Consider the following 21,040-nt stretch of genomic DNA (forward strand, 5'->3'; position numbering starts at 1 on the left):
CACTTTACTAGGCACTAATAAGTAACTTGAATATGCCAGTTGTGGACAGGTCAATGGTAAGATGTTCTAGGGAAAGACCACATGCACTTTAGTACTGATCAGAGGTGCTAAAGTGCTCAGGGCCCTAAAGCCAGCAAAACCAAAGTCAGCAAACAGATGGTCAGAAGGCAAAAGGTTATGGGAAAACCACGCCAAGAATGCCAGGTCTACCACACACTAAGGCGGTCATTCTGACCGCGGCGGGCGGCTACCGCCGCCCGCCATGCGGTCACCGCCATTTGGCCGCTCCTTCCCACTGGGCCGGCGGGCGCTCGCCAAAGGGGCGCCCGCCGGCCCAGCGGGAAAGGCCCTGCAACACAGAGGCCAGCTCCGAATGGAGCCGGCGGTGTTGCAGGGGTGCGACGGGTGCAGTTGCACCCGTCGCGATTTTCACTGTCTGCTATGCAGACAGTGAAAATCATGCTGGGGCCCTGTTAGTGGGCCCCTGCACTGCCCATGCCCAGGGGCCCCACGACACCTGTTCCCGCCATCCTGTTCCTGGCGGTAAAAACCGCCAGAAACAGGATGGCGGGAAGGGGGTCGGAATCTCCATGGCGGCGCTGCAAGCAGCGCCGTCATGGAGATTCAGCCCAGCCAGGGGTAATCCGGCGGGAAACCGCCGGATCCCCTTTTCTGTCCGCGGCGGTAGGGCACTGAAGCACCGCCAGCCTGTTGGTGGTGCTTCCGTGTCCATCCACCCTGGCGGTCCATGACCGCCAGGGTTGGAATGAGGGCCTAAGTCTCTTTATCGGTCAGAGTATACAGTGAACAAGAGTCCGTCCACAAGGCAATTTTCATACCACACACTTCCACCATGCATTTTGGAGGACGATATGTCTCAACTCCAACATTTATATTAGAATTAGTTTCTCTTGACATACCACACACCACCAATACTTCCAAACTATCATCTGATTCCATTGGATCTTGACATTCCTCATCATGATTCTCACTCTTGCACTATATTCACACTACTGTTAAAGTGCTTAGTTTCCTACTTATATACTCTTGAAAAACGTCTGATAATTTTACATCAGCAACATTTCGCTTTTGCAGCAGGACAATTACCAGAAGCGGCAACATGCTTGTGCCTCCGAAGCGAGAACATGTCTTTTGTTACCTTCTGGAACATTCCTCAATTTATCAATCCTCTTACCCTTGGACTTGTCCAACACCGGTAAGGTTGTCAACATAGGTTCAGCTTTGCTTCTACACACCTCTTCTTCAATTAATCCACACAGCATGAGGTGTTTCAATGCTTTTAGCTACCATTAATGATTTTTCCAAGGATGGTCCTATCAAATCCAATAACTTCTCTTGTATTCACATATTTGAGGTATTGTTAATTAACTGATTACAAATAATTTCTTCATGTAAATCCCTACATTTGCATGTTGCAGCTAAACACTGCCACATAATCATCAATAGTATGGCAACTGTGCTGGAGAAAAAAAGCTTGTGTCGTTCTGCAGCAACACTGAATTATTTTCCATAGTTTCCATAAAGTACCTTCATAGCAGACAAATAAGCATTATCCAAATCTTCATCCATATCTGACCGATTGTCCCCACCCTCACTATGACCTGCAAAACCTGGCAATGTTTTTAATACTTTTTCCACCCTCCACACCCAAACTGTGCTTCAATGTAACCAATTTTCTTTTTGCAACAAGTACATTCCCACCTAAGTCATCTAAATATGTCTTGAAAGATCCTTGCTAACCTTTTCAGGGCATGATATATTCCCCTGGAGTAGTAAGAAATGTAGAAGAGGTGCAACTGACTGCATTAATGAATGAAACTAAAATTCAATAAATAACCAACTAATAAAGTTTCTCTGCAGCAAGTTAAAGGCACCTAATTTTTTTCAACAATACAAGGTTACATAGCAAAAGTAGTCACTGTTGTTTAAATGGGTTGGAAAGAAACTACATAATAAAAATTGCCACCAATGTCAACAAGAGACCGGTATTTGTTTGCCTGAATGGCTAGAGACTCTTGACCAATCTGCACAGCTTATACCCTGCCCAATCACAGCCAATTCCCAATAACCAATGGAAATCCTCCTTACACTTAACCAGGTCACGTCTTGAACCAGGCAAATCAGCAGCACATCAGCAACTCAAAATCAGGTATGCTTTCAAATTTCCTCACAGACAGCATCAGGTTTTCTTTCTTACACAGTGACAAATTGTATATCAGCTCTGCTCCTAGCAGTCTGGCTTCTTTTTCTCCATGACAGTATTTGTGAAATAACAAATGCATCTCACTCAGAAGCCACAAGGGAAGCATCCGTTGGGACATGTGAGATGGCTGGTGAACGTGGCACATCCTAAGTCAAAAACTACATGTGTGTAAGACAGGCCTCATAACAATGAGCCAACTCAAGACATTAATGTAAATCCAAAACACTTACTAATTTTGGCATTGTCGATGAGGAATCAGCAGCAAGTTAAACAGACATGTAGGCCTGTGAGAGGCTTGTAGGGGAATATGTTTGCCACAAAAAAATCAGCAAGGTTGGGCTGGCATTTCACAGTGATCTCGCCCCATCCTTGTCACCACTAAAAAGATGCTTCTACAATAAAACACTAAGGCCCTCATTACAACCCTGGCGGTCGGTGGCAAAGCGGCGGTAACACCGCCAACAGGCCGGCAGTAAAGAAAAATGTAATCATGATCACGGCGGAAACCGCCAACACAGACAGCCACTTTAACACACCGACCGCCATGGCGGTAGCAACAAACACCGCAGTGGTAACCGCCAACAGTCAGGCAGAAGACAGGGTTCTGCCCACTGTATTACAAGAGGCCTATCTGCCACCTTTTCCGTGGCGGTACCAACGACATCAAAAGCACAGCGGAAACAGTGTTCTGAAGAGAAATGACTAACCTCTCAATGTTCAAGGAAGAACCAGGACGTCATGGAGCCCGAGCTGCATGTCTTTCCCATGCTGGTGTATCTGCTCATATACTAGGAGTACCAACGCCGGCGACGACGACCATGGTGAGTACTGCACCTAGCACACGGGGGAGGAAAAAGAGTGACACACACACACACACACACACACACACAACACCCCCACCCCCAACACTGTACACACAAACATCACATATGCACCCCATAACCCTCAGGAATAACGCAAGGACACTGGAATGGAGTAAAATTAGTGTTCTATTAGAAATAGTTATAAATATGTTTAGAATTAAAAAACAGTATTTACAAAATATACTATATTTACAAACGGCGGGACAATGTCCACTCAAAATGTCCGCGGCCCACTGGGCCAAAACACATAAGCTGAGCCCACACTTCACTTGTGTCTCAATACGGAGAAAACACTGCAGGGGCATCAGGTCGAAAACACACAGGCACCTCAGGGGGAGGGCGGAAGGGGGGGAGGCACCTCAACCAGAAGATGGTACAACACCACAGCTCCTGGAGGGGGCTCCATGCCCACTGCTTGGTCCTGGGGAGTGCAAAGTCACAGTCTCTCAAGTGGGTGGTTTGCCCACTGCTTGGTCCTGGAGAGTACAAAGCCACAGTCTCTCAAGTGGGTGGTTTGCCCATTGCTTGGTCCTGGGGATTGCAAAGCAAAGCCACAGTCTCACAAGTTTGCCCACTGCTTGGCCCTGGGGAGTGAAAACCACAGTCTCAAGTGGGTGGCTCCTAAACTGGTTCTGGAGGGGGCCTTGTGCCCAGAGTGCTACATCCTGCCAAGGATAGGGTGAGTGGATGCCTTCTTCCACTGGTTCTGGAGGGGGCTCTGGGCCCATTGTGCTTCATCCTGCCAAGGACAGGTTGAGTGGATGTCTTCTTCTACTGGCTCTGGAGGGGGCCTTGTGCCCAGTGATGCAGTACTTGGGGGGTGCCAGGTCACAGTCCCTCATCTGGGTGTCAGAGCCACGAGATTTGCAGTGGCCAGGATGCATTATACTCCATGGAGGCAGGACTACAGTCCATCCACCGACAGTTACGGCTGCGCAGTGGTGGTAGTGCCGGTGCTGGTGGGGGTGCTGCCAGTGGTGGGGGTGGCTCCAGCCCTTCCCCTGTAGCCTCAGACAGCTGCCCACTGGGGCTGCTGCTGCTGGCAGTGGTGCTACTTTCAGCGGTGCAGGTGGCGGTGCTTGCTGGGGTGCTGCGGCGGTGCAGGTGGAGGTGCTGGCCACGGTGCAGGTGCTGCCAGTGGTGGGGGGAGGCTCCAGCCCTTCCCCTGCCGCCACGGACAGCTGCTCACTTGGGCTGCTGCTGCTGACAGTAGTGGTGCGTGCAGCAGTGCAGGTGGCGGTGCTTGCGGCGGTGCAGGTGTCACGACGTACGCGCTGCTTTAACCTGGAGTCCGTAGAACGAGTGGCGAGTATCTTGTTCCTGAATGTTCGGCCTTGGCCCAGGTAGGGGCAACTCTTTCTGGTAGCCACGGTGCTGCAGGCAATGGAAACGCCAAGAGCAGGCCGTGTCCTTCAGAAGTTAGTGCCAGAGGGAAAAAAAACTCAAAAGGGGAAAAAACCTCCAAAAAGGAAAGGTTCCTAAAACAGGAGCAAAATGAATAGGTAAATACAAGAGCAAAAGTACGGGAAAAAACACTGGGACAGAAGTGAGCCAGTATTGAATACGAGGAAGCAGGAGCGAAGAAACCATCCAAACAGAAAGTGTTGCAGCGCAAGGAGAGAAAGAATCACAGCCCTTAAATACCAAAAAACAGGAAGCGACCAACAGGGAGAACAAGGACACCATCTTAGATAGGGAAAAACACTTAGAACATAATGGACTAGGAGCCATAGAGTAGTGAACTAAGGCATGGTGGGAAGAGAGGGGTAATGTGGGAAAAGGAAAAACCATGAAGGAAGGCACAATGAAAAGACAGAAAAAGAAGAAGAGAAGAAGAACAGGTGAGTGGGGGAGGTCAGACCTGCATGTAAGCGCGTCGCGCTAAGAAAGAACGAGGCCCCATGCCCAATTTGGGGCCTCATAATGTGCACAGCAGGCTGGGACGCGGTGCGTCTTCATGCCACGTGCCGCGGCACGAGCCGAATGTTTGACTTGTGCTGCGCGCAGCGGCGCGACAGCAGGTGGCAGTGCTGGCCGCAGTGCAGGTGGCAGTGCTGGCGGTTGTGCTGTGTTTGGGTGCAGGTGCATGAGCTGGATGGCTGTTGGGTGTGTGGGTGCTTGCGTTTGTGTTCTTTGGGAGAAGGGGGTCACAGACAGATGGGGAGAGGACACAGGGGACATGTGCATGGATGTCGGAGTGGTGACTGCCAGTGAGGGGTGTGTAGTGATAGGAGTGCTGGTGATGGAGGTAGTGGGTGAGGATGTAGTGCATTCAGGTGTGAATGGAGACGCTACTGGGAGGGAGGTGGCAAGGAGGGGGACATAGTGGAGGCAGTGGATGTTGGTGTGTCTGCATGGGGATGGTGCTTGTGTGAGTGCCCGCAAGATGAAGTGTGGTGCTTGTGTTTGCCTGAGCCACTTCTATGTGTTGATTTGGGAGAATGCTGGTCTGCCTGTGTGCTTGGGATAGGCTGGGGTTAAGGTGACCTGGACTGGGTAGAGGAAGTTGGAGGGGGGAGGCTGCAGACAGGGACAATGGCTGCCATCAGTGCGGAGGCCAGAGCCTGAAATGCTCTCTGTTGGGCCGCCACACCAAAGTGAATGCCCTCCAGGTATGCATTTGTTTGTTGCAAATGCCTCTCGGCACCCTGGATGGCATTCAGTATGGTTACCTGCCCAACAGTGAGGGATCTCAGAAGGTCAATAGCGTCCTCACTGAGGGCAGCAGGGCTGACTGGGGCAGGGCCTGAGGTGCCTGTGGCGAAGGAGCTACCCACCCTCCTGGGTAAGCGGGCATGGGAAACACGCTCAGGGGCTGCTGGTATGGGGGTGGCGGCTGTACCTGTTGTTGGGGTGGGCACAGAGGTGTCTGCCACCACCAGGGAGCATCCATCGGAGGAGTTGCCGCTGTCTGTAGTGTCCCCTCCTGTCTCCGTCTTGGTGCTCCCCTTGCTCTCCGTCCCACTGGTGCCCTCACCGTCGGTGGATTCAGCCTCCAGGCCCATGTGGGATGCAGCTCCCTCTGTCGCCGGTGCCTCTGCACCTCCGCCAGATGATGCTAATGCACACGACAGGGTGGCAAATCAAAAAAGGGGGGGTAGAGACAGAGGATACACTTGGTCAATGCCAGCAACAACACTACCATTGGCGTACACAACACAAAGGGAGCAGCCCTATGCACTAGGCCATGCACTACCAGTTACACAGCTAGTCACCAGCCCATGGGGTACAATGCCTAACACCATTAGCTGCAATCTAATTCTGTACTCACCCCCTTGTGGCTGATGTGATGCCTTCAAGCGCCAATCCAACTCCGGATAGGCCACCGCCAGGATGTGGAACATCAGGGGGGACAGGGTATGACGGGCACCCCTTCCTCGTTGGGAGGCAAACCCCAGCTGGGTCTCCGCCATCTTCCTTGCCCAGCGGCGCAGGTCCTCCCACCATTTGCGGCAGTGGGTGCTCCGCCTGTCAAAGACCCCCAGGATCCACAGCACCTTGGCGAAGGCACGCCAAATACCCTTTTTCTCATGGGCGCTGACCTGCAGGAAAAAGACAGCAGAAAAAGGATTAGTCATACTGTCCGGACTGTCATACTCATGGCCCACCATATCCCTCCCGTCCCCTTATGCACATACATTGACCACCATACATGCAGCACTCTGCCCAGGACCCCTCACCCCCCACCCCCACATGAGGCTGACACACACAGCTCTCCATACATTCATGGCCCATGCATCATGCTCACAGTGTACTCACCTGTTTGTCTGGAGGACCATAGAGTAAAGTGTACCGGGGTAGGACCCCATCCACCAGTCTCTCCAACTCCTCCGAAGTGAAGGCAGGAGCCCTTTCCCCAGACACTTGAGCCATTGTGACTTCCAGACACAGGTCACAGCAGCACTTGCAATGTAGGTCCTCTCCTGTTGAAGATCAGGTAGCAAGTGAGTGAACAGATAGAAAATGGCGGTCACGGCTGCAGCAGTGCGTACCGTCACTGCCGGAGTACATAGTCATTGGCTCCTGGAACCCATAGGGCCCAATGTTAACCAATGCGAAGTTGCGCGGCGGTCGTCCACCACCAACCGTTACGGCGCACAACGCCAGCGGAATTACCTAATTTCCACTTATCTCTCCACAGAGGTCAGGCAGCCACCATTTCAGGGAGGCAAAGGGCATGGCACCTAACTGCGTCACACCAGACATTGGCACACCACCGACTCTCGAATTCACATACTGTTTCTGTAAAGGAAGAGATGCATCATTATTTCAATAGATGTGTGAATATGACCCTTTGCTCACCGTTTTTCTCCCTAGACTTCAACCGCTGAGGATGAACAGACCCCCGGTGGACCTGGCGACAATGGAGGACAGACACATTATTCTAACCTACAGACTTAATAGGGCCACAATCCAAGAACTGTGTGCCCAATAGGAGCCAGACCTGATTTCAGCTATCCGGCAGCCCACAGGTATCCCTTCTCTTGTGCAGGTCCTGTCAGTGCTCCATTTCCTGGCAAGCGGTTCATTCCAAGCGACAGTGGCCACGGCATCAGGGATATCACAGCCTATGTTGTCAAACGTGTTGACTAGAGTGTTGTCTGCCCTGCTGAAACACATGCGCAGCTACATCGTATTCTCCCAGGTGGAGGATTTGGCCACAGTGAAAGCTGACTTCTATGCCCTGGGACATATCCCCAACATCATTGGTGCCATTGATGGTACACATGTAGCATTCGTCCCCCCCACACCCAGGAGAAATGAACAAGTGTTCAGGAATAGAAAAAGCTATCACTCTCTGAATGTGCAGATGGTGTGTTTAGCGGACCAGTACATCTCCCATGTGAATGCCAAGTATCCTGGCTCTGTGCATGATGCCATTATCTTGAGGAAAAGCAGCATTCCATATGTGATGTCTCAACTCCAGAGGCACCAGGTGTGGCTAATAGGTGAGCCCATGGTCCCCACCCAGTTGATGTAGGTATATGGGTGAGGGGTGGTCCCTAAGGGTGAGTGTAAGTTTAACAGGTATCCCTTGAATATTTGCAGGTGACTCTGGTTACCCCAACCTCTCATGGCTACTGACCCCAGTGAGGAATGCCAGGACAAGGGCAGAGGAACGTTACAATGAGGCACATGGGCGAACAAGGAGGATCATTGAAAGAACCTTTGGCCTCCTGAAGACCAGGTTCGGTGCCTCCATCTGACAGGTGGATCCCTGTACTACTCACTCAAGAAGGTGTGCCAGATCATCGTTGCATGTTGCACGTTGCACAACCTGGCCTTGAGACACCAGGTGCCTTTTCTGCAGGAATATGATCCTGGAGATGGTCTTGTGGCAGCGGTGGACCCTGTGGACAGTGAGGAAGAGGAGGCAGAGGAAGAAGATGTGGACAACAGAAGCTCACTCATACAACAGTACTTCCAGTAGCACACACGTAAGACACTAACTTCACTTTCCATTGCAGTTTTGTGTTAGACATTGGACAGGGCAGCCTGATTTCCCTATGTCTATGGCCACTTACTGTACCCTTTGGCATCTCTATTTTCATATCTCTGTGGCCCACTCTGACTCATGGTGTGTTTAGTGCTGCCCACTACAGGTCATACTAATGTATATATAACTGTACATATGATTTGAAATGTTTACAGCTTGTTGAACTAATACATATTTCAATCAATTGACAGACTCCATAGTTGTATTTGTTCCAAGGGTGTTTATTTAAGTGCTAAGAGGTGGAGGGGGATGTCCAATTGGCTGGGGTGATGGTGGAGGAATGTCCAGATAGAGTCCAGTCTCTTTGTATCACAGGTGCATTGTCCAAGGGGGCATAAGAGGTGGAGCAATGGCAGTTCAAGGTGGACAGAGTGGAATAGTGGGACACAAGGGTGACATCCAGGAGAGTCCTATTTCCTGGTGGGGGCCTTGGCAATGTTCTCTGGCTTCTGTGTGGATCACAGGGACCATTTGCAGGGTGGTTCTCCTTATGCAGGGGGTGGGGTGCTGGTGGCCTGTTTGTCCTGTGGCGGGGCCTCCTGTCCACTAGCGCCGGCGGAGGGCTGTTCTTTGAGGTGGCTAGTGTCAGGGGCCCGTTGGTGTGCCACTGCCTCCCTCGTGGTATTGGTCGTGTCAGCCAGCACCTCTGAAATAGTAACCAGGATGGTGTGGATGTGTTTGAGGTCCTCCCTGATGCCCAGGTACTGTCCCTCCTGAAACCGCTGGGTCTCTGCCAGGACCCTCAGCTCCTCCTCTGAAAACCTGGGGTGTCTTTGGGGTGCCATGGATGTGGTGTGAGTGGTATGTGTGAGGGTGTGTGGGTGCTGTGTTGGGATGTGTGCTGTGAGGTGCGTGGATGGTGTATGGGTGATGGTGTTCTGTGGCTCAGATTGAGTGGGTGCTCCTGGCTTGTCTCTAAGTTAGCAATCTTTTTTTTCATTGAAAGGGTTGTGGGTAATATGGGTGTGTGTTTTATAGTGGGGTGGGTGTGTGGGTGTGGTGTGTGTATGTGTGTCAGGTGTGTGTAGTTTGAATTGTCCAATGTGGTGTAGTTTTGTTAGTGTGTGTTTAGTTTGAGCGCAGCGGTGTGTACCGCCAATGGTTTACCATGGTTGAAAGACCGCTGAAGTGATTCGTGGGTCCTGATACTGTGGGTGTAGTTCTGTTGGCGTAACGGTGTGGGTTTGGTACCGCCAATTTATCACTGACCTTTGGTCTGGCGGACTTGTGTGTGTGTGTCTGTATAGTGGTGGATTTCTGTGTGTGGGTCATAATACCCATAGCAGTATACCGCCGCGGTCATGGTATGTTGGCGGCCATCAGCACGGCGGTAGGAGGCATTTACCGCCAATATTGTAATAAGGGCCTACGTTTTTTGACTACAATAGAAAGGGCTTCAAAACAGCTCTTCCCTATAAAACCATGTGTGACTTGCATGAGGTCACTCCCCTATAATGAGGGATAAGACTCAAGTTTTTGCCTGCAGAAGCACATTCTACCTGAAGTACATGTTGCATATACAGCAAGGGGATACTCTAGTCAGCCGCGGTGTTGGCATTTATGTTAAATATCTTTGATCACATTACCCCTTAATTGAATGGCTACAGCTGCATCTCCACCAACTGAATGGCCAACTTACAGCTTTTGCAGCAAGCAGACCCAATCATGAAACTCTGGAGCCAACAGGATCTAACAGAGAGATTGTTAAAATTTCATGTTGTCAATCAGTTGTGTTGATGTTCTCATCCACTCAACTTTGTCATGATGTTGCACATTTTGAGTGATCCTACTACATACAATAAGCCTGTTGGAATGCTTCATAAATGAACAAATGCAAAAATAAACACATTAAGAATGTTGACTGAGTGTTCTTTTTATATTTTTATTTTACTATTATCCATTAATTACAATAATTGGCAAAGTCAATAGCTCTGGTTTTTATGTGCCAACATAGGCAGAATTAAAACATTAGAGCAAGTCACAAAGAGGGGAGCCAGTTGTGAAGTCATCAATCATGAAGGTCACGTTCATTGAAAGCGCTTAAGTGGGAGGTGGAGGGTACACCAAAACCGCCAATAAAACTAGGTAAATGATGAATAATACACTGGGCTGAACAAAGATGTGATTGACAATGTCTCAAACCAATAGCTGAAAGAGGCAAGTTGAAGAAAGCAAATTATTAAAAGGGATGGGCCCAAAGACAACCTTAGGTATATTGTTAGCATTAGACCTCTTTGACAGCTGTGCTTTCAAAATAGAGAACTCAAAAAAATAAAAAATATTCAAATCATTATTGCTGAAAAATACAAAAGGTCATAAATTACACACAGCTTACAAATACCATAACACCATGCTTATTAAAGAAGGCATTTCTGCTACCATGCATTTTCATTTTACAGTTTTAGTAATACTGTTAACTATTTGACAATTATGGTTAAGCCCTTGGTGTCTTTATATTTATGTTACTAACACTCTTACTTAGCTCTGAGAAGAAATAACTAGTTACATCAAATAAAACAAATTAAGATCAATCTAGTAATTGAAGTAGTCTGCCACAGTCGCACTGATGCTTCTAGAGTAAAACTGACCAAATTAAAATTAAATTAAATTAAACCGGATTTATAAAGCGCACGGCTACTGAGAAGAGAGCCGGGCAGTAGTCACAGAAATAGAAGCGGAAAAATTGCCATCCTTACTTTTGAGAGACAAGCCAGGTTTTAAGTTTCTTTTTAAACTGACACTCAGAGTCAATCTGTCGAAGATTGAGAGGTGGCTTACTCCATGGTAAGGGGACTAAGTGGGGAAAAGAGCAGCCTCCACTTTTGAAAGGCAGATCCTAGGGTTTATTCTATTGGAGAAACACAAATTCCTATTTAGGCAGTATGATTTTATCCTAATTGATCGATATCTTGGGCCTACTTGATGCAGTACTCTAAAGTCAGAAGCAAGACTTTGGACAAAATGTGTTTATTTACTAGGAGCCAGTGCAAGACCTGCAAGTGAGAGGAGGTATGAGCCCTCATTGGAAGATTGAGCATTAAGTGTGCCGTAGTATTTTGTGTTATCTGTAGTTTTTCTTACTAGGTTCTGCAGGAGACCTGAAAACATCTCATTTGCATAATCCAGAGTAGCCATAATCAGGGCCAAAATCACAGTTTTTCTGGCTGGCACAGAAATAAAGTGCATTAATTTTTTGGATGTGTGTAAATGCCCAAAGCAAGTTCCTACTGCAGTATCTGTTTTTGATAGAACAGCTGCTTGTGAAACTTGCCCCGCAGGTTTTTAACCACCTCAATTTACAGACTTGGAGGGAAGATTTTCTAGCATTGCCCTTTAGTTGGTTCAAGCGCATCCATTGAACGGCTGCAAACATGGTTTAATGAAAGCTGGGGTAAAAACTTCACCTTTGTTAAAAGAAAAGCTGAGTATCATCAGCGTAGGAGATTATGTTGACACCTAATGTCTCTACCAAGGAGACCAATGGTGTCATATAGATATTGAACATCATAGGACTAAGGTCTGAGCCCTGAGGAACTTCTACTGTGATTTCTCTTGCACCTGAAAAATATGAAGGTATCCATACTTCCTGCCCCATCTTCCAGAAAGTACTTCAACCATGTCAATGCAGCACTCCTGATCCCTATGTCCTGGAGGTGAGAAAGCAATCTAGGATGGAGCACCTTACCATAGACTACTGATAGGTCTAACAGGATCAGTACAGCCTAGATCCAGGGTATCTCTGACAAGTTCAGCCATTTCCAGTAGGATCTTCTCTGTACTAACATTATGCCTAAAGCAAGACTGGCTGGGGTAAAGCAGCCTGACAGCTGCTGATTTACAATTTATTCCAATAATTTACATAGCGCTAAGAAGAAAAGAGAAGGGTCTATAATTCTGGATCAGCAGTAGGTTTTTTAAGAAGAGATAACTAGATTGATGTCTTACCCTCCAGGGCTAAAAGAAAGGAGGGACAGGGATCCGAAGGTGAACCTGACTTCAGATGTATGATAGCTGACCTAGCGTCTTCTATAGAGAGGGAATTAAAGGAGAGTACTGAACAGGACACATTTTTGGGGGTTGTGATCGTAGTGGTTAGACAAGCATCAAGCGTCCCTGTCACATTCAAGCTTGTTTGTATTTCCTGCATTTTGTTGTGGAAGAACACAGCTGGTTGTTCGCACCACTTAGCTGAGAGTTCCTTGCTTCTTAGATGGGCAACTGGCTCTGTGAATTTTTTTTTACGATTTTAAAGATTTCTCTAGCTTTATTATCAGCTTCCTCAATCCTGTCTTCATAGCATTTCTTTTTAGTTGATTAAATCAACGCTTGCTATTTCTTGCGGGCCCCTTTATAGTAAACTATTTTCCTTTATTTTATATTCTTTGCATTAATTCCTTTTTTGCTAACTTTTTTGCCTACACTTCAGACTATCGTTAAACTATGGCCCAGAGGGCCTAGCTCTGCACAAGTTGCGTCCTGACAGTGGTGCCAATTGTTTCAGTGTCACAAATCCAGTTGTCTACCTCCACGGTGTCTGATTCAACCGAACCCTGGAGCAGCGGGGTGAAGTCTTTCAGTGCACTCAAGAAATTACCCTGAGTAAACTAAGAATACCGTCTAACTAGGTTAGGAGTTAGACAGTAATTTGGAATGATCTGCAAAGAAATGGGCCAACTAAACTGAATTAAATAGTAATTTGTGCTTAATAACGTAAAAGGGTCTGACATCAATGATCTTTTATTCGAGAAAACAATGTCAAACACATGTCCTCCATTATGAGTAGAATTGGAAAGAAATTATTAAAGTTGCAGGGGTAACATAATATTCCTTAAGCTACCCACTTCTTTATCTGAGAGGCAATCCCAGTGAATACGGAAATCACCTAACATAATAAAGTGAGGGAACCACAATACTAAAAGTGATTTTGCCTCGGTCAAGGAATCCCCAAGGGGAACCGCCGGTCCTGGTGGTCTATTTATCAATACTCTGCCCACTGACTGTTCAGCATTCAATGAAAGGCAAAAATTAAACACTTCTGCCTCTAATAACTCATTCATAGGGAAGATAGTGCAAGCATATGCCCAATGTGAAGTAAGAGGTTCATTTTGCAACACCAAATTATTTTTTATGTAGGTGGTTTATAAGGCATTATAAATGGATATGCATAGGGCACAACAGAATTGGTAAGTCAATGTCATGTCAGTGTTGCTGAGGGAGATTTATTTTTTATCAGTCACCGCAGATCAGGCGTGTAGCTGGACAAACAAATCCCTCCTTAGGGCTACATCTTATCACAAACTTAGAGTCCATTCGCTACATCAACCAATACAGAACAAACAATCAAAAAGTGGTGTTCCACTTAAATCTAAGATTATGAACACATTTTGTTAGGTTTTTGGGTGATGGCATAAAACATGCTATTTTATGTGGTTCCCATTATTAAATAATAAGCTAATATAGAAAGGCTTCAATATAGCATGCGAGTCAGGCAGGCTAATTAAAATCTGCTTTGATGACAGGCCAAATACAACTTGCTATACACTTATAAGAGCAGGCAAATAACAGATGTCACATACACATCTTCAAAATACTGTATCATTTGTGGTATGAAAATCAATAAGGCTCAATAATGGTACTTACCAGCTTAATATTTAGAGAACAATTGAAGTGCCGTGGTGCAAGACCTAAGAGTTCTTGTGCATCATACAATGGATCGTCATAGTCCCATGTTTCTTCAGGAAGTGGGTCAATATTTAATGTTGAAATAATGTTTCGAACACAATTGTATGCTTCCTTTTCAGAAGGCATACAGTGATCAACACAGCCACTCACTCTGCAGGAAAGAAACTTTTATCAACACCTAGAATTCAAGCCTCTCTTTCAGTAATCATAAAATGAACATTAATACAGGAATAATTAAACTGTTTCACTCACATTAAAGAAAAGAGAAAGAAGAGAACAGGGAAAGCTTTTAGACTTCTGAATCTTTTAGTTGCACCAATTCAGATTTCCAAACATGCATACAAACCAGTGTTGCCCTGCGCTAACTATGCAAGGTATGCTGTCATACTTTAACATACAAGACTTTCAACTCTGCTTAAAGCAACATTTTAGGGGCCTCTACCAGGACAAAGAAAGAATAATGAACTCCTTCACACTATTTGCAAATTCCTTAATTATTTGCTAATTTGGTTTTGCTGGTAGATAGAATTTAGCTTGAAGCACACATTTCTCCTCATACAAACCAAACAAATCGAGATAGATTCCAGATTTGCAGCTCTCTCGCTGTCCCAAGAGAAAGAAAACTTGACGTTTCATGACCCTTTTTGATTGCTCAGGTGTATCTTATCTCATCTTCCCAAGCTCGTTCAGAGCTCTGAAAGCTGGAAATATTTCCCTTACTAGATTCTGCAAATTTAATACCTGAGAAGATATAGCAGTTAGAAAGATTGTGATGCATCTTGCAAATCTTCTGACCAAAACCCTTACTACCTTCTGCCTCCTCTAGGGCTTTTAAATTAAATGTATTGCTTTTCAATTACACATTTTGTGAACTTTATCTACAACAAGTTGAAGAGATGCCACCCTTCCTCAAGGCCTATCAGGTGGCATTATCTGTTGATCCCCAAACATAATTCTTCCCTTGAAGAAGGGAAATCATGAGTCATTTCCCTTACCTCTTTAAATCTCCTCAACTGTATCCCGCAGCACACAGATGCTTAATTAAAACCCATCGGGCAAGATTTGTAAGGGTTACCCAAGATTTAATTAACTTATTAAATTAACTACAATGTGCACAAGACCTGATTAAACTGTATCTCTGTGCCACAAATCAGTATATTACATAAACCAAAGAACAATTACTTATCATGAGGAATACAGTTACACAACACCTGTGCTTTTAATGTTTTAGGAAAAGTCAAGACATTTTTCTTGTTGATATGAAAAGGAAGTTTGAGCCAAAGTTTGGGTACAATGATCTGAAACCTCCTGCCACCCCGAGATTTGTATTTGGTAAGGGAAACAGTAAGAAGCTTGAGGTCGGCCTATCATAAGGATTTTGCTGGCACATGTAAACCAAGGTCAAGATCCTGAAATTGACATTGGCTTTCACAGGCAGCTAATGCAAGGATATTAGATGCACTTTTGCGTTTTGTGATTTCTGCAATCAAGTTCATGCATTCCTGAATACGACCATATTAGTCATCACAATCGTCTGGAATTAATTATGAGTCCAAAGGGTGCCAAGACTTTAATCTTCCTTGTAAATGTTAAGGGACATCCAAAAAAAAGGTGTGAGTGGGAAACGAAGCACAGAAAATATGTATAGGTGCTTTGGCCTCAAGAGCATTACTTCTCTCTCAGAATCATTAAATGTGAGCCGACTACAACTCAGCCAATCAGTCAGGGATTTTCAGAAGCACTGCATTTGTCATCTCAAAGTTCTCCAGAGGCCCAGCTACCCAAAGACACATCTGGACATCGTCAGCGTAATAGTGATATTTTCATTGCATCGAGTTAAACAGTAGCTGTAAAAAATATTAAGAGCAATAGGCAAGAGAGCAGAGCCATGATGCACGCTGTAGTTGATGGGAAGAAAAGGGCAGACAAAACATTCCAACTTCATGCACTGAAGAAACAATATAAAACAGCAGAGTACTTCTTAAGATCCCCCATTCAGATTTCTATTTGTCACAGACAGAAGAATGTGCTCCCTGCTCTTCAACTCACATACTGAATTGATCTCGTTTTTTGCATATCAAAATGGGATTAGGTTGTTCTAGGACAAGTGGCAAGGAGCTGAATAAGGAATAGTGAACAATATATAACCTAGCTATTTTCAACAAACAAAATAACAACTGGAACTGCTCAGAGTGTGGTGGCATCTAGGTCAGCACCTGTGAACTCCAGGCAGACTAAAACTCAGTTGTGCATGCCGGTGGGGGTCTAAACCCCTGCTAAGATCCTCAAAGTGTCTGTCCTGTTCTTTTGCACTCCCATCTCATTCTTCCCATAACCCATTCTTTACAAGGGGCCTCACACCACCACTAGCATTCTGCAGGAGGTCGCTATTGGCTTACACCATTGTTTCTCCTCCTGCTTTGTCACAGCTATGCAAGAAAGCCTTGCCTGGCTCTTCTGATTCTCAGGTTGCAAAAGATCCAGATGGGACCCTCCCAAGCATACAGGCGAGATTGAGTCAGGGCAGAGGCAAACGTCTCTGTAGCCTCCACTCCCCAAACCTGCCCCATGACTCCACCTCAAGTTCTCTCATCTGCTGGGGTTAGGCTGTGTAGATTGCATCTGCCTGTTGTTCAGGCTTATACCAATACTTCCGTGACAAGCGACCCCACCAAACTCAACAATCTCTAAAAGGTATGACCACTCAAATGCATACTCCAAGGAAGGAAAATGTGAGACTTTTCTTTTCACTACACTGCATTATTTCTATAGATGGGTATCTAGTATATTTTACTCCATAGGTCCATTTCACAGGGGAAAATAATATGAAATGATACACACAGGGCTTTTCCCTGAAATACCTCTGTTAGAAATGGGGCCTTTGGTTGACAGTCAGGTTACCCCCTGTTCAAGCAAGGACCCTCACTCTAGTCAGGGTAAAAGAGAATCACCCTCAGCTAACCCCTGCTTACCCCCTTGGTAGCTTGGCAGAGCAGTAGGCTTAACCTCAGAGTGCTAGGTGTAAAGTATTTGTACCAACACACACAGTAACTTCAGGAAAACACTACAAAATGACAACACCGGTTTAGAACAATAGGAAATATTGATCTAAACAAAACAAGACCAAAACGACAAAAATCCGACATACACAAGTCAAGTTATGAATTTTTAAAGGTTAAACTCAAAAATAGCGCTTAGAAACAAAAATGCTTCAATGAGATGTTAACACAGCGTCGTGACGGAGTCGTTCCCAACAAGCCGACACCAGCGGCGCCGGACACGGAGTCGTGTAGACCCCGAAGTACAGTACCTTTGGTGAAGAGTGAAAACAAGCCGATGCGCGAAGTCGGGGATCGCGGCGTCTGTGCGAAACGTTGAATCCGCGCACTTCGAGCGGCGTTGGTCACGACGTGGTGCAGTGACTTCCACGGAGTCGCGGATTTCAGCAGGGCTACTGCGGCGTCGGGCCTGCGAAGAGCGTCGCGTTCCAGCGAAGGTTACGGCATCAAGTGCAGGCGGCGTTACCAGATTCAGCAGCGGCGTCGGTCCGAAGTCGTCCGAAGTCGATTTCCTTGGATTCCACCAGCTTTCCTTTCAAGGGCCCAGGGACTGGATAGGGCACCACTTGTCAGGGCAGGAGTCTCTCCAGAGACTCCAGGTGCTGGCAGAGAGAAGTCTTTGCTGTCCCTGAGACTTCAAACAACAGGAGGCAAGTTCTAAATCAAGCCCTTGGATATTTCTTCACAAGATGGAAGGCACACAAAGTCCAGTCTTTGCCCTCTTACTCTGGCAGAAGCAGCACTGCAGGAAAGCTCCGCAAAGCACAGTCACAGGCAGGGCAGCACTTCTTCCTCAGCTATCAGCTCTTCTCCAGGCAGAGGTTCCTCTTGGTTCCAGAAGTGTTTCTGAAGTCTGTAGATTTGGGTGCCCTTCTAATACCCATTTTAGTCTTTGAAGTCACCTTTCTTCAAAGGGGATTCACACCTACTTGTGAAATCCTGCCTTGCCCAGGCAAGTCATCAGACACACAGCAGGGGGTTGGAGCCGGCATTGTCAGAGGCAGGCACAGTCCTTTCAGATGAGAGTGACCACTCCACCCCTCCCTCCTAGCAGAGATGGCTAATCAGGAAATGCAGGTTACACCCCAGCCCCCTTTGTGTCACTGTCTGGTGTGAGGTGAAAAACAACCCAACTGTCAAACTGACCCAGACAGGGAATCCACAAACACGGCAGAGTCACAGAATGGTTTAAGCAAGAAAATGCCCACTTTCTAAAAGTGGCATTTTCAAACGCACAATCTCAAAATAAACTTTACTAAAAGATGTATTTTTAAATTGTGAGTTCAGGGACCCCAAACTCCACATGTCCATCTACTCTCTAGGGGAATCTACACTTTAGTCATATTTAAAGGTAGCCCCCATGTTATCCTATGAGAGAGACAGGCCTTGCAACAGTGAAAAACGAAATTGGCAGTATTTCACTGTCAGGACATATAAACCACATTACTATATGTCCCACCTTATCCATACACTGCACCCTGCCCTTGGGGCTACCTAGGGCCTACCTTAGGGGTGCCTTACATGTAAGAAAAGGGAAGGTTTAGGCCTGGCAAGAGGGTACACTTGCCAAGTCGAGTTTACAGTGTAAAAATACATTTACAGACACTGCAGTGGCAGGTCTGAGACATGATTACAGAGTTACTTGTGTGGGTGGCACAACCAGTGCTGCAGGCCCACTAGTAACATTTGATTTACAGGCCCTGGGCACCTCTAGTGCACTTTACTAGGGACTTAACAGTAAAACAAATATGCCAATCATGGAGAACCAATTACGTACATATTTTACACGGAGAGCATAGGCACTTTAGCACTGGTTAGCAGTGGTAAAGTGCTCAGAGTTGAAAAGCCAACAGCAACAGGTCAGAAAAAACTAGGAGGCAGGAGGCAAAAAGACTGGGGATGACCCTGCATAAGCAAAAGTCCAACACAACCCCCTACCAGCCTAAAGCCAGGGGAGAACAATCAATACCTTGATGAACTTCCATGATTGGGGCGTTAGAACAAGGACCCAGGCCCACAACAGCAGGGGCATGTTCCAGTTCTACGCCTTCCTGACTCCAGTTGGATCCCTCTGTCCATACTCTCAGGGCCCACTAAGCTAACCCATGGCGAACCCTCCTCCACATCTGCAGACACCATCTGTGCAGCACCTAACTTTACTTTGCTCACAGATGTATCCCAATGGGCAGATAGTACCGCCAGGGCCAACACAGGGGTGTTGCCCACTCCACCCCCGGGGTGTGACTCTCGCCCCCCCCAGGGGCAACTCTGTCCACCAGGACAGCAAGCCACAGTGACCCCTGACAACTGTCAGGGATGAGAGCCTGACCTCAGGCCTCTCTAACCACTGTGACTGTGGAGAGTGGGGGACGGTAGCCCCAGGTGCCTGGCACCCTTTGACCACTCTCTCTTCCACCAGGTTAGGGATGACAACCTGACCCTGGTCCTCCCCTGTGGGGTTCTGTACCCTCCCTCCGGAAGCAGTACCCCCAGAGTCAAAAATTGTCAGGATGCTTGTAGAAGCAGTCCTGCACAATTCCTCCACCAGTGCAGGGATGTTAACCTGCAACTGGTCTTCCTCTCTGGGGCTCGGTACCCTCGCCGCAGGAGCGGCACCCCCGGAGTCCAAAATTGTCAGGGTGATTGTAGAAGCAGTCCTGCACAATTCTTCCACCAGTGCAGGGCTGTTAACCTGCAACTGGTCCTCCAACCTGGGGTCTGTACCTTCAGGTTGGACTAGGGCCAGGGGTGAGGCTTCCCTCCCCCTGCCCTCCCTTCTGGGGTCCTGCACCCCCAGAGTAAATAATTGTCAGGGTGCTTGTAGAAGCAGTCCTGCACAATTCTTCCACCAGTGCAGGGATGTTAACCTGCAACTGATCCTCCAACCTGGGGTCTGTACCTTCAGGTTGGACCAGGGCCAGGGGAGAGGCTTCCCTCCCCCTGCCCTCTCTTCTGGGGTCCTGAACCCCCCAACTAGGAGTGCCCCCCCCCAGAAGACAACATGGTAGGGGCACTGTTAGCAGTAGCCCCTTCCTCCAGGTCAGGGGGGGGACACCCTGAACCTGGCCTTCCAATCTAGGGTCTGTACCCTTAGATTGTTCTGGGGTCAGGGGTGAGTCTTTCTCTCCCCTTCCCCTACTCTCAGGGTTCTGCACCCACCCCTCAGGGAGAGTACCCCTTGAAATCACACCAGGGGGGGTGATTGGGCAAACAGCCCCCCCCCTTCAGGTCAGGGTTTATCCCCTGCACCTGATCCTCCAGTCCAGGTTCTGTACCCAAGACTGGACCACTGCCTGGCAACCCAGGAATTCCTGGGGTCATACCTACCCCCCACCAGGTCAGAGTTTACCTCCTGAACCTGATCATTCAACCCAGAGTCACCACCCTGCGGTTGAAGCACTGCCTGGCACCCCAGGACTTCCAGGGGGGCACACTTACCCCCCTCAAGGGACACACTGTCTCCAAGGGCCACACAAGAGTCTGGCTGGCGCAGGTCTCCTGACCTCTGCCCATCTGACAGAGTCTGGATTACCCCCAACCCAGAAATGGTCTTACCAAGGTCATTCCTGGGGGGGCTCTGCTCTCAGAGCTGACCCCTGACCCTCCAGGTTCTCCACTGGGGTCCGCAACCCCCTCTCAACCCTCTGTCTGGACTTCGGCACCCCCTCACTAGGAGTGGTACTGCCAGACACCAGAACTGGTGGGACGCTGGCTA

General features: G+C 47.5%; 1 protein-coding gene across 3 annotated transcripts in view; it reads right to left on the minus strand.

The window, feature by feature from the left end:
* LOC138293309 (methylcrotonoyl-CoA carboxylase beta chain, mitochondrial-like) overlaps positions 1–21,040 on the minus strand; it is a 249,102-nt gene that overhangs the window by 146,231 nt on the left and 81,831 nt on the right. For 2 of the 3 annotated variants that reach the window (XM_069232454.1, XM_069232455.1), the window contains exon 6: positions 14,225–14,417. The exons of the other annotated variant lie outside the window; for it this stretch is intronic. In XM_069232454.1, coding sequence (XP_069088555.1) covers positions 14,225–14,417 — 193 coding nt within the window. The remainder of the gene's footprint in view (positions 1–14,224; positions 14,418–21,040) is intronic. 3 annotated transcript variants of the gene reach the window in all.

The sequence above is a fragment of the Pleurodeles waltl genome, chromosome 4_2 (genome assembly GCF_031143425.1).
Source record: "Pleurodeles waltl isolate 20211129_DDA chromosome 4_2, aPleWal1.hap1.20221129, whole genome shotgun sequence".
NCBI lineage: Eukaryota > Metazoa > Chordata > Amphibia > Caudata > Salamandridae > Pleurodeles > Pleurodeles waltl.